Genomic DNA, 11947 nt, shown 5'->3' with positions numbered 1-11947 from the left:
ATCTGCAGCCCACATAAATACCCCCTGCTGAGTTAAACTCAGGAAATCAGCTTCAAAAGTTGCAGGAGGCAAACAAGCTGAAATGGCAGAATTTTCTACTAAGTGGTTGATAGACTTTCTATGTGAGTAAAACTGTTGAGAGGGGGCGGGGACCAGTGAGCTTTCAATATATCCTGTGTTTAAACTTTGGCTTTTGGTGACAAGATATTCTGAAGCTCTACTTGGACTTATCCTACTCAGTGAATCACTTACACGGTATAAACTGAATACTAATTCTGTTGAGTCAGGGGATGTTAGATGACTATTAAACTCCTGAGTTACAGTAATTTTATGAAATGATGAAAAATTTCACTTAACTGCATTTAATTGTACTATAGAACCAATAAGGGAAACATATCATCACAATTATTAAGAAAACAGCAGAGCCTAGAGTCTTGAACTTTTTCAAAAAGCGTAAAATTTTAATTCAAACAGAACTAACCTGCCAAATGCAAGATGATCTGAAGAATCATCACTGTCTGTGTCCTAGAATCCTGGAAACTTCAGTGTTAGTGGCAGACTCTTCCTCAGTGAGCCACATTGTTTTGCCATAAAACAGAGGAGGTTTGTGATCTGTGGCAGATTCTGTGAGTCCTGAATGTCTGGATCAGGAATTTTATAAAGAGAAATCCACTAATGTGGCATTACTAGGAATGGCTGCATGGTTTCTTCCTTCAGAGATATGTTTCTTTTCTTTTTTTTTTTGACTCAATACATAAAAACAGCACAGCTGTAGAGAGGAGGACAAAATTCTTTTTGTCTTATGTTTTCATTTATTCTTGTTAAAAGAAAAACAACTGATTCAAAGTTTAAATACTGTTGTGGTGACTACCAGTTATATAAAACCAAACAGAGAGAGAGAGAAAGAGAGAGAGAGAGAGTCATATACAAAATTATTTTCTTCTTCTCAATTAAAAAAAAAAATCCTTATGAAATCATTTTCAGTCCCCATCACATTGCTAGGCTTTGGTTGGAAAGGAAAAATCTTGCATATGAATGAGGTTATGATTCAGGAATTGGCTTTTTGAACTTAGAAAATGTTGCTGATGTAAGATGATCTGTTCTATTATTAATCTACAATTCACCAGTTATGCAGCTTAAGAAGACTTGTTCTAAATGATAAGATCGTGATTCAATATCTCAGAACAACTGCTAGCAGGTTTGTGCAATATGAAAGTTAATTTCTTGGAATAAATCATTTAAAGACACTAAGAGTCGATGATGAAACCACTCTCTGGAGTTTGAAAAGAGACGGGGCTGCTTTAAGAGAGAAACAGGAAGTTGTAACTAGAAGCCATCTGAATACTAAGCCAAGGCAGAATGCTCACGAAGTAGCAACTTAAGTGGCAGTGTTTATCCTGAAATCCTCAGGCAGCCAGACCGTCTTAGGCAAATCTTGATAAAATAGTCCTTGTCCAGGTTTTTATCTAAGAAATCCTGAGAAGACTGAAGAATGGAGAGAAAGCAAAGGTTCATGTCAGAGAAGGATGAGTATCAGTTTCAACATCAGGGAGCGGTAGAGCTGCTTGTCTTTAATTTTTTGCTCATCCTTACCATTCTGACAATCTGGCTATTTAAAAATCATCGATTTCGCTTCTTGCATGAAACCGGGGGAGCGATGGTGTACGGTGAGTGCAGAAATTGTAGGATTGATGTGAAACTTGTTGCTTGGGCGTAATTAGAGACGTGCTCAGATGGCAAAGTACCAAAACTGGAGAAAATGTGCTGATTGAAATGTCATTAGCTTGATGAAAGGTGCTGCAGCATAATGAATGCTCATCTCTTTCCAGATGAGCTGCTGAAATTTGCCTTGTCACAAAAGTAAATGCCACGGTCCTGTTCTCACGAGGCACGTAATGCGAGTCTGTTGACAGATGCGGTCCATTGTCATGTAGGAAGTCAAAGCGGGCTAGTTGTTTGTTTTTGTAATGATAGATATTGGGAAGCCAGGGCTCCGCAGTCATCTCTCTCTGGAGGGGCTGATGAGCGTTATAAAGTTCTAGAAATAACATCACTTAAACCTGTATTGAGAAAATCTTACAGCACCGAGTTTCAAGAAGAAAACTTGCAGAAATGTATGTATTCCTTCCCCTCCTATTGAAGCAATTTTGTTCAAATCTACTTAAATTATATGAGTGTGTTTTAGTTTCTTAAAATACCAAGAGTTTCTTTATGCAGTGCTCTTCATTTCTTAGCCCGATTTCATACTTTCTAATTAACAATTATTAGTATTATTTGCTAAGTATCTTTTTTTTTTTTTTTTTGGAGGTACAGATAAGATGTGGAAAAACATTTAACCTTTAAACTCCCGAGGTATTGCTCTTTCTGTGCAATTTACCATATCATTCCTTTCAGAAAGTTTATTAAAACGTGACAGAGATTATCCAGTCTGTATTCTCATCTTTTAAAGTAAAGTGTAAGACACTGGTATTTTTAAAACTGATTTGGTTTATGAAATAGTTTTCTGTACCACTCTTATCTCTGCCTGATAATGGATAGGAAATTTGAACGCATGGAAATGGCTGAGGTATTGTTATAATTCATAAAAGAATATACTTTTATATTTCACTTCCCTTATTTTGGAAGTTCTGAAGCATTTACACTCCTGAGTTTCAGGGAACACTTTATATGCTAACAATGTGATGTCCTGATAATAACAATATACAGTCATGATTTGAGACCATGAAAAACCCTATGCCTTAACTGGATCCAACTGTGAGATATTTGAGCTAAGTAGTTTTAGGCTAAGCAGAGTAATTGCTTTCAGGAGACTGATGTGCTGGTCCATTCAGAGAACAGTTAGGTTCTTTCCATTGAGGGTCTTAAAGCACACACAAACTCTCATTTGAGGAGAAAAAACTCACAATCAGGTTTAAGAGAAATAGTCAAAGAAAGTGATACCACTAGGTGTAAAGCCCCGGGTGCCAGTCACTGCCCTCCTCCATCATCACTAGACCAGGCTTTCTCCTGACTTGTCTAATAAATAATCAATGAGGATGTGGGATGTAATCTGAGAAGTTGGAAACAATGTAATTCCTAGCATTAAATTATAGGGCAATTTATAGTTTAGAAAAACAACACAGGTTTTAAAATAACAAACCTTTATTAGAGGGAAGGGTTTCTTCAGAGGCCTGAATTTGAGTGACCATGACTTATTTACCAATTAAAGTTTATCTATGATGGAGATACTGTTTTGTAAAAGTTTTGATTAAATTTTGGTGACCTATTAAAATTCAACATACTTTGTACTCAAATGTAACTTTTACTTTGGAACATGAAATTCCCAGGTTAACTTTAATACTTAAACAGCTCCATGAAGTACTTTTAAATTATGGTTAAACTCATAAAATATTAGCACATTTACTGCATAGCACAGGGAGCTATGTTCAATATCTTTTAATATGCTATCCTGGAAAAGAATTGAAAAAAAAAAGAGTATATATACAAATCACTTTGCTGTACATCTGAAACTACCAATATTTCAAATCAGGTATGGTTTAATAAAAAGAAAAATAGCACTTGAACATTAGCTGAGATAGCATTTCTCTTAATTGCTCTTCCTAAGGCAGTTTAAGCTTAAGGTTTGTGTGGGATTAAGTTGAACTGTCTGATTTCTGTCCTTCTTTCATAAATTTTTTTATACAAAAGTTATTGAAAGCAAGTTCTGAAACAGTGCAATGTATAAGGATTATAAAAATTATGGAGACATGCACATATATGTATAACTATCCCATTACTAGAAATTTTAGTATTCTTGAGTTATCTTGAACTATATAAATCAATGAAAAGACTTTTATTTTAGTGTTGCTTAATTTTTTTGTTGTTGACATAGAATTATAATTGTTGGAATTTAAGGAGATCTTAGAGGTTATTTTTTCTAGCCACCTCATTATGCAGAGGAAGAAGCTAAATTTCAAAGACGTGAACTTCCCCCAAACTGAATAGCCCCTCATAACAGCATCTGTGTGCTTTTACTTACTCAAAAAAGCTTTCACTGATAATCCCCGAAAATAGTCCATATGGATAGCATTGGTGACATCTCAGTGTTCTTTTTCAGGGATGATATAAATGTTATAGGTAAAATAATTCATAGGCAGTTTCTCTCAATGATGTAATAAAATCATTTGAATCTACAACAGAGAAACAAGATGGGACATTCTGATAAACTTTTTTAAATGGTAAGGGGAAAGGAGATACCAAATATATGAATCTCCCAGTAGCTACAAATGAATTTGAAATTCATTTACTGGGAAGAAGTCAGAGATTTTAAGTTCACTATCTTCATCTCATAGATGAGGAAATGAAGACTTAAGTAGCCAATACACCTGTAGTTGTAACCAACCTATGACTCGGTTACATATTCATGTAACTGAGCTGATAGGCCTCTATCTCTTTTAAGAGATGCTGAAGATGCTTTAACATAAATTCTTTCAATGATTGTCCTGGAGAGAGGATGTATCTGTGAGATCCAGATGCATCCTCACATTCTTTATGCTTTCAACATTAGTCAGATTCTATTTTCCCAGGAAGTCCAAAAGAATGAAATTTCAGAGTAAGACCATATAAGCCCTCATCGTCAGAGTATGGAGACCATGGTTCTTGCTAGAGTCCTGTCAGAGGAATGGTGATAATCAATGTGGGAGAAAAGAAACAAAACTATGGTTGAAATCAACTTTGAACTTTTTTTTTTGGCTATTCTGGGTCTTGAGGCTCTTGTTGCATGCGGGTTTTCTCTAGTTGCAGCAAGCAGGGGCCACTCTAGTATGAGGGCTTATTGTGGTGGCTTCTCTTGTTGCAGAGCCCAGATTCTAGAGCGTATGAGTTTCGGTAGTTGTGGCACACAGAGTTAGTTGTCCCACAGCATATGGGATCTGCCTGGACCAGGGATCGAATCTGTGTCCCTTGCATTGGTAGGCAGACTCTTAACTACTGGACCACAAGGGAAGTCCCCACATTGAACTTTTAAAGGTTTTTTTTTTTGTCTTAGATGAACACTTGAGAGTAAACTGTACTTTAGTCATCTCCATCTTTCCGACAGATATACTTGTAATGAAACATTTAAGATTGCTTGGTCCTGTATCTGATGCTTATCAATGAGTTTGACCAGTCCCCTACTCTTACTCCCATCAACTCTCTGTATAATGTGCCATTTTCCTCTGTGTCAAGAATCATAAATATTTTCTAAGGCTCTGGATTTCCTGTAATACTTTAGCCCAGCCAGCATGTTACCTTTCTGCTGACATTCCACTGATATGTATCTGTTATCTTTTAGAAAATACAATAGATGTTGATTCATTTTATCTGTATATTGTTGTTCAGTCGCTCAGTCGTGTCTGACTCTTTGTAACCTCATGGACTGTAGCATGCCAGGCTTGCTTATCCTTCACTATCGCCTGGAGTTTGCTAAAGGTCAAGTCCATTGAGTTGGTGATGCCATCCAACCATCTCATCCTCTGTCTTTCCCTTCTCCTCCTGCCCTCAGTTTTCCTGAGCATCAGGAAATGAGTCAGCTCTTCGCATCAGGTGGCTCAAATGTTGGAGTTTCAACTTCAGCATCAGTCCTTTCAATGAATATTCAGGACTGATTTCCTTTAGGATGGACTGGTTGGATCTCCTTGCAGTCCAAGGGACTCTCAAGAATCTTCTCCAACACCACAGTTCAAAGGTATCAATTCTTTGGCGCTCAGGTTTCTTTATAGTCCAACTTTCACATCCATACATGACTACTGGAAAAACCATAGCCTTGACTAGATGGACCTTTGTTGGCAAAGTAATGTCTCTGCCTTTTAATATGCTGTCTAGACTGGTCATAACTTTCCTTCCAAGGAGCATGCATCTTTTAACTTCATGGCTGCAGTCACCATCTGCAGTGATTTTGGAGCCCAGAAAAATAAAGTCTGACGCTATTTCCACTGTTTCCCCATCTATTTGCCAAGAAGTGATGGGACCAGATGCCATCATCTTCATTTTCTGAATGTTGAGCTTTATGCCAACTTTTTCACTCTCCTCTTTCACTTTCATCAAGAAGCTGTTTAGTTCTTCTTCACTTTCTGTCATGAGGGTGGTGTCATCTGCATATCTGAGGTTATTGATATTTCTCCCGGCAATCTTCATCCCACCTTGTGCTTCTTCCAGCCCAGCGTTTCTCATGATGTACTCTGCATATAAGATAAATAAGCAGGGTAACAATATACAGCCTTGACGTACTCCTTTTCCTATTTGGAACCAGTCTGTTGTTCCATGTCCAGTTCTAACTGTTCAAGGGTCCTAGGATGCTTTTAAAAATTAGTGGTAACATTTTAACAATATTTTTGCTTCACTGATAACAGTGGTTGGTAATTGTGTCTCATGACATTCTGCAGTTCTCATTATTTCAAAATTGAAGGATTAAAATCCATAATTGGTTTAACGTATAAGCCATGATGGTATTCATTTAAATTGGACTAAAAGCTTAGAAGACTGTTAATGGTCAAATATTGATTGGCAGCAGAATGTGCACTTAGCGCTGCTCACTTAGGGCCCTGTATCCCCTTCTCATTGTTCATAAAAGAAAAATTGCTTCTTGTTCTCTGATAGCATCAACAATTCCATTATACATCACTGGCAGCTCCCTTTGTAGGACATTCCTAATGCTATGCATTTGAGGGGTGGGATCTGAACTTAGGAACAAAATAGTTTAACCCTCTTAGAATTCTGCCTTTGATTTCATGGCCTTACAATATAAGAAACAGTTTCTAAATGCACATGGAAATCTTATTTAGTGGGCTGAAGGGAAAAATTAAGCTACAAAATTTAGATTTTGAATTCATTAAAATATGTTAAACTATTGGGCTTCTCGGGTGGCTCAGTGGTAAAGAACCCACCTGTGAAACAAGAGACGCAGGGCCCATCCCTGAGTTGGGAAGATCCCCTGGAGAGGGAGATGGCAGCCTACTCCATATTCTTGCCTGGAGAACCCCATGGGCAGAGGAGCCTGGTAGGCTAAAATTCATGGGGTTGCAAAGAATTGGACATGACTGAGCAACTAAACAACAGCAACATATTAAACTACTGACCTATGTTCCTCTAAAAAGATATTTACCAGTTTAATAGGTCCCATTGAGTTCACTCAACATCCTGTTTTTCAAGATTTAAAGGAAATATAGTTCACAGTCAATCACTAACCCTATCTTCCTTCAAAAATCACAAGGCATTCATTTTATCCTGGCACTGCTTGGAGGTTCCTCAGGATAAGACTGGGTTGTTGGACATGGTGTGGCTGTTCCCTACTGATCCATTTTACTCTGCTCTGGTCCAGCCCTGCCTCCTTGACCTCCAGGCACTTAGGAGATGTTGACTGACACTTCATACCCTTCTCCCTGCCTGGAAGCCCTGTCTGAGGCTTTTTCCTTATTCAAATGTGGCATGCTTCATGAACAAAGCATTGGATGCTCTCTTGTGGATTTGAGTTTTTAAATCCTTATGATTTTCCTTCTTTCTTTCTTTTTTTTCAGTAGCTAAATGCATTACTTGGGCAAGTGACTTAATTTCTAGCCTTACTTTTCCCGTCTATAAAAAGAGGAAGAAGTGAAATAGGTTATCACTAACCTTCCTTCCAGCTGCAAAAGTCCTTCAAGATTCAGGTCAAGGCTGACTTTTGCCATCAGGCATTTCAGTTACTCCAATTCAAACCAACACCTTTCTTCCCAGAACCAGCCTATAGTGACATCCAGGTCCTTCTCCCAGACAGAATTTTAGTTACTGTTATATTGCCATTCTTAGTTCTTCCAATCCCTCTCTGATTTTGTATTTCGTGCTCAGTAAATCCTGTTGAATTCATGTTAGAAAGTTAAAGAGAGAAAGTTATCCTTTCAGAACAGTGAGGGTTGGCTGTGGATTTGGGGGTCTGTGAATGCATGTCCTATGAAAGTCAGAGTGGCTCTGGTTTAATCTGAAGGGGTCTGCAGGAAAGGAAATTATGGTTAAGAGCCTAAGGAAGGAAACTTGCTTTCCCCTTTGGTTTAAAAAAAAATAAAAAAGGTTGGTTTTAAGGACACCAGAGATTAAGGCAAGGTTTTCCATGCTGTAAAGCGTTAGCCAGAGAAAGTTTGAAAAAGTGGAAAAAATCAAAGGCAAATTACTCTATGTAGGTTTCTGAAAGTTGATTTTAAGAAAATAACTTCCTATGTATTCTGCTTTGCTCCTGAATCAGCAGGGAGCTACAGAGAAAGCCCTGAGAGCAAATTGTGTTGCCTCAAAGGGTCTTGTCTCAGGTTCTAAAGGCTAATGAACAAGCACATCAAGAAAATGAATTTATGATTTAAACAGTTTATGGAGATATTATATGTAGTCTAAATTAAATTAAAATTATATGGTCAGCAAGTAGGGACATGAAGAACAAACGTTTGTTAGGATTTATTATAAAATCAGTCAGTTCAGTCACTCAGTCGTGTCCGACTCTTTGTGACCTCATGAACTGCAGCACGCCAGGCCTCCCTGTCCATCACCAACTCTCAGAGTCCACCCAAACTCATATCCATTGAGTTGGTGATGCCACCCAGCCATCTCATCCTCTGTCGCCCCCTTTTCCTCCTGCCCCCAATCCCTCCCAGCATCAGAGTCTTTTCCAATGAGTCACCTCTTTGCATGCAGTGGCCAAAGTATTGGAGTTTCAGCTTTAGCATCAGTCCTTCCAATGAACACCCAGGACTGATCTCCTTTAGGATGGACTGGTTGGATCTCCTTGAAGTCCAAGGAGCATCAGTTCTTTGGCACTCAGCTTTATTCACAGTCCAGCTCTCACATTCATACATGACCACTGGAAAAACCATAACCTTGACTAGATAGACCTTTGTTGACAAATGTCTCTGCTTTTGAACATGCTGTCTAGGATGGTCATAGCTTTCCTTCCAAGGAGTAAGTGTCTTTTAATTTCATGGCTGCAGTCACCATCTGCAGTGATTTTGGAGCCCAGAATAATAAAGTCTGACACTGTTTCCACTGTTTCCCCGTCTATTTCCCATGAAGTGATGGGACCAGATGCCATGATCTTCATTTTCTGAATGTTGACCTTTAAGCCAACTTTTTCACTCTCCTCTTTCACTTTCATCAAGAGGCTCTTTCGTTCTTCACTTTCTGTCGTAAGGGTGGTGTCATCTGCATATCTGAGGTGATTGATATTTCTCCCGGCAATCTTGATTCCAGCTTGCGCTCCATCCAGCCCACCATTTCTCATGATGTACTCTGCATATAAGTTAAATAAGCAGGGTGACAATATACAGCCTTGATGTACTCCTTTTCCTATTTGGAACCAGTCTGTTGTTCCATGTCCAGTTCTAACTCTTGCTTCCTGGCCTGCATACAGATTTCTCAAGAGGCAGGTCAAGTGGTCTGGTATTCCCATCTCTTTCAGAATTTTCCACAAGTTATTGTGATCCACACAGTCAAAGGCTTTGATATAGTCAATAACGCAGAAATAGATGTTTTTCTGGAACTCTGTTGCTTAACATATAGTAAAAAAAAATACAACAAATGACAATAATAGCAATGACAAATGGCATTTGCATTGGGAACTATGCTCTCATAAGTACTTATACATATATTAACTCATTTAACCCTCACAATCACCATTTTTTTGATGGGGAAACTGAAGCACCCCAAATTAAATAACTTGCCTAATGTCACACATCTACTAGATGCCGCAGCTGGGACTCAAGCCTTGGTAGTTTGGCTCCATGAGGCCACAGGGTATCACAAACATGGGTATATTTGTGTGTGTGTTTGTTACAGGGAGAGATATTATTATTTTTTTAAGTTACAGATGCTGAAACCAACATTTGGAGACATGCTGTGACTTGCTGGTAACCCCCAGGGCTGAACTTCAAACCCAGGACCATAAAACCCACGTTCTTTTTGGGTTCACGCATTTAATCCTACTGAGGTTGCTGTTATTCAGTTAAATGTCTACTCTGTGCCAGGTGATAGTACCTTGGAAAGTTTATAGAAGTAAGACAGAGGATGAGAGATCTAACTTTATACTAACGGTCATTGCTAATCATCACTGTATCCATGCAAAATAGGCCCAAGGACCTTCAGTTTGTATGTTAGGAAACATATACTCAAAAAATTTACAACTATGGCCAAGGTTTCCCACAATAATTGGCAAGAACACCATTTTTGGAAGCTAGTGCTCTCAAATTCTGGCCATAGTTGACTACTCATCAAAGTCTTCTGCTGATATTTAACTGTCCCATGAAGTCAGGAGTAGGGAGAAGTAGGGGAAGGAAGGTATTAAAGTTTTCTTTTTTACCTTGAGGCCCCAGAAACAGTATACTGTCCATAGCAAAAAGCCCAGGATGGGGAACTGGGGATAAATCACTTCAGTCGTGTCCGACTCTTTGTCACCCTATGGACTGTAGCCCACCAGGCTCCTCTGTCTGTGGGATTCTCCAGGCAAGAATACTGGAGTCGGTTGCCATGCCCTCCTTCAGGGGATCAGCCCAGGGATTTAACCCATGTCTCTTTCTTCTCCTGCACTGGGAGTTGAGTTCTTTACCCCTAGCATGGGAAAGACAGTGGGAGCAACATTGTGAAAGTGCATTATGCTGAGTAGCTGGGTTGCAATGTCCCAGCGAGAGTGATAAGGCTGACCAAGAAACACCTGCCCCAGCATCAGGGTAGGTGGTGTTGCAAGTCCACAGTTACTCTGGTTTTAAATGCCTGTGGTTGTTGGAATGGGTGGGGAAGGTCCTGCAAATGCCTTATTTATGTGGAGCAGGCAAAGTAGGCTTTCATAATATGCTAGGTTAATTGAGTTAAATTTTTGGAAGAGACTGAAGATAAAATTGATTATACCTCTGGACTCTCCAAGCTTGGTGAAAGCTATGTGCATGAACCTGAGGTGACATGGATATTGATAGAGTTCTCTGTGATGTCAATCATACTGGTAGAAACTGTTGTCTTACAGGACAGTGTTTGTCACAGTAGGGTCCCAGGACCAGCAGCATCAGCATTATCTGAAAACTCATTAGAAATGCTTATATGTGGCCCCCGGCCCAGACTTATTAGGTTAAAAATTGGGGGCAGAATCCAGCAAAGCAGTTTTTCAACAGACCTTCTAGAGGGTTCTGACACGCCAAAGTATAACTACTTCATGTAGCTCCAAGTTTTGTTTCTTTTGTTTTCTTTTATGTTTTGTTCTTTCTCACTTCATTACCCTATTGTGACAAAAAGAAGAGTTTGGGAGACAATCTCTATGTATTGGAGAGTCCCCTCCTCTTTCACTATCTATAATACTTTGTGAAATTTCCACTTGTGGTCTGAGGGGGAAAAAGAGACTGTTTTTGTGTAAACATTATAAAGTAAGAAATTAATTTGTTTTAATCAGTATGTATCTAGTTTGATATCTCTATTTTCATATTTCTTCTGTAACGTTGCAAAGCTGATTTCATGGAAGCATGTTAGCTCTGTATAAGCTGGTGTCTGAGATAGTTTCTAGAGAAAAGTTACCTATAGTGCTGTGTTAGGAATCCAGAGTGCTGTGAAATGTGTGTGTTATGTGTTTGTGTGCTTGCATGTGTGTGTGTGTGTATGTTGTGTGCATGAGTGTGATATACACCAAGGAAGGAAGTGTGCATTGAACAGCCTACCATGGTAGAAGATCTCATGGTTGTCGTTCTGACATTTCCCATATTACTCTAACCTGTGAGGAGATAGAACTTTGAAAGGATGAGGCATCCCAAGGTCCCAAGGTGGAACATCTTCGTGGAGACCACTTTCCCACCTTGGGATATCATGGGATACTGCTGCTGGCAGATGCCCCAGACAGACCTGTTCTGAAATCCTATGGGATGCTTTTCTTCAAGAAAACAAGTTGATAATGAGCCAGCACAAAGAAATAAATTATGTCCCTTTTAGCAACACCCACACT

General features: G+C 39.0%; 1 protein-coding gene across 1 annotated transcript in view; it reads left to right on the top strand.

Annotated features, from left to right (window-relative positions):
• Window positions 1-1344: 1344 nt before the first annotated feature.
• The window catches only part of SLC9A9 (solute carrier family 9 member A9), a 640928-nt gene continuing 630325 nt past the window's right edge, over window positions 1345-11947 (top strand). The window contains exon 1 of the mRNA XM_040234268.1: window positions 1345-1667. Coding sequence (XP_040090202.1) covers window positions 1493-1667 — 175 coding nt within the window. The 5' untranslated portion in view covers window positions 1345-1492. The remainder of the gene's footprint in view (window positions 1668-11947) is intronic.

Source organism: Oryx dammah, unplaced genomic scaffold, assembly GCF_014754425.2.
Source record: "Oryx dammah isolate SB20612 unplaced genomic scaffold, SCBI_Odam_1.1 HiC_scaffold_2, whole genome shotgun sequence".
NCBI lineage: Eukaryota > Metazoa > Chordata > Mammalia > Artiodactyla > Bovidae > Oryx > Oryx dammah.
This window is presented reverse-complemented; position numbering and strand designations above follow the sequence as displayed.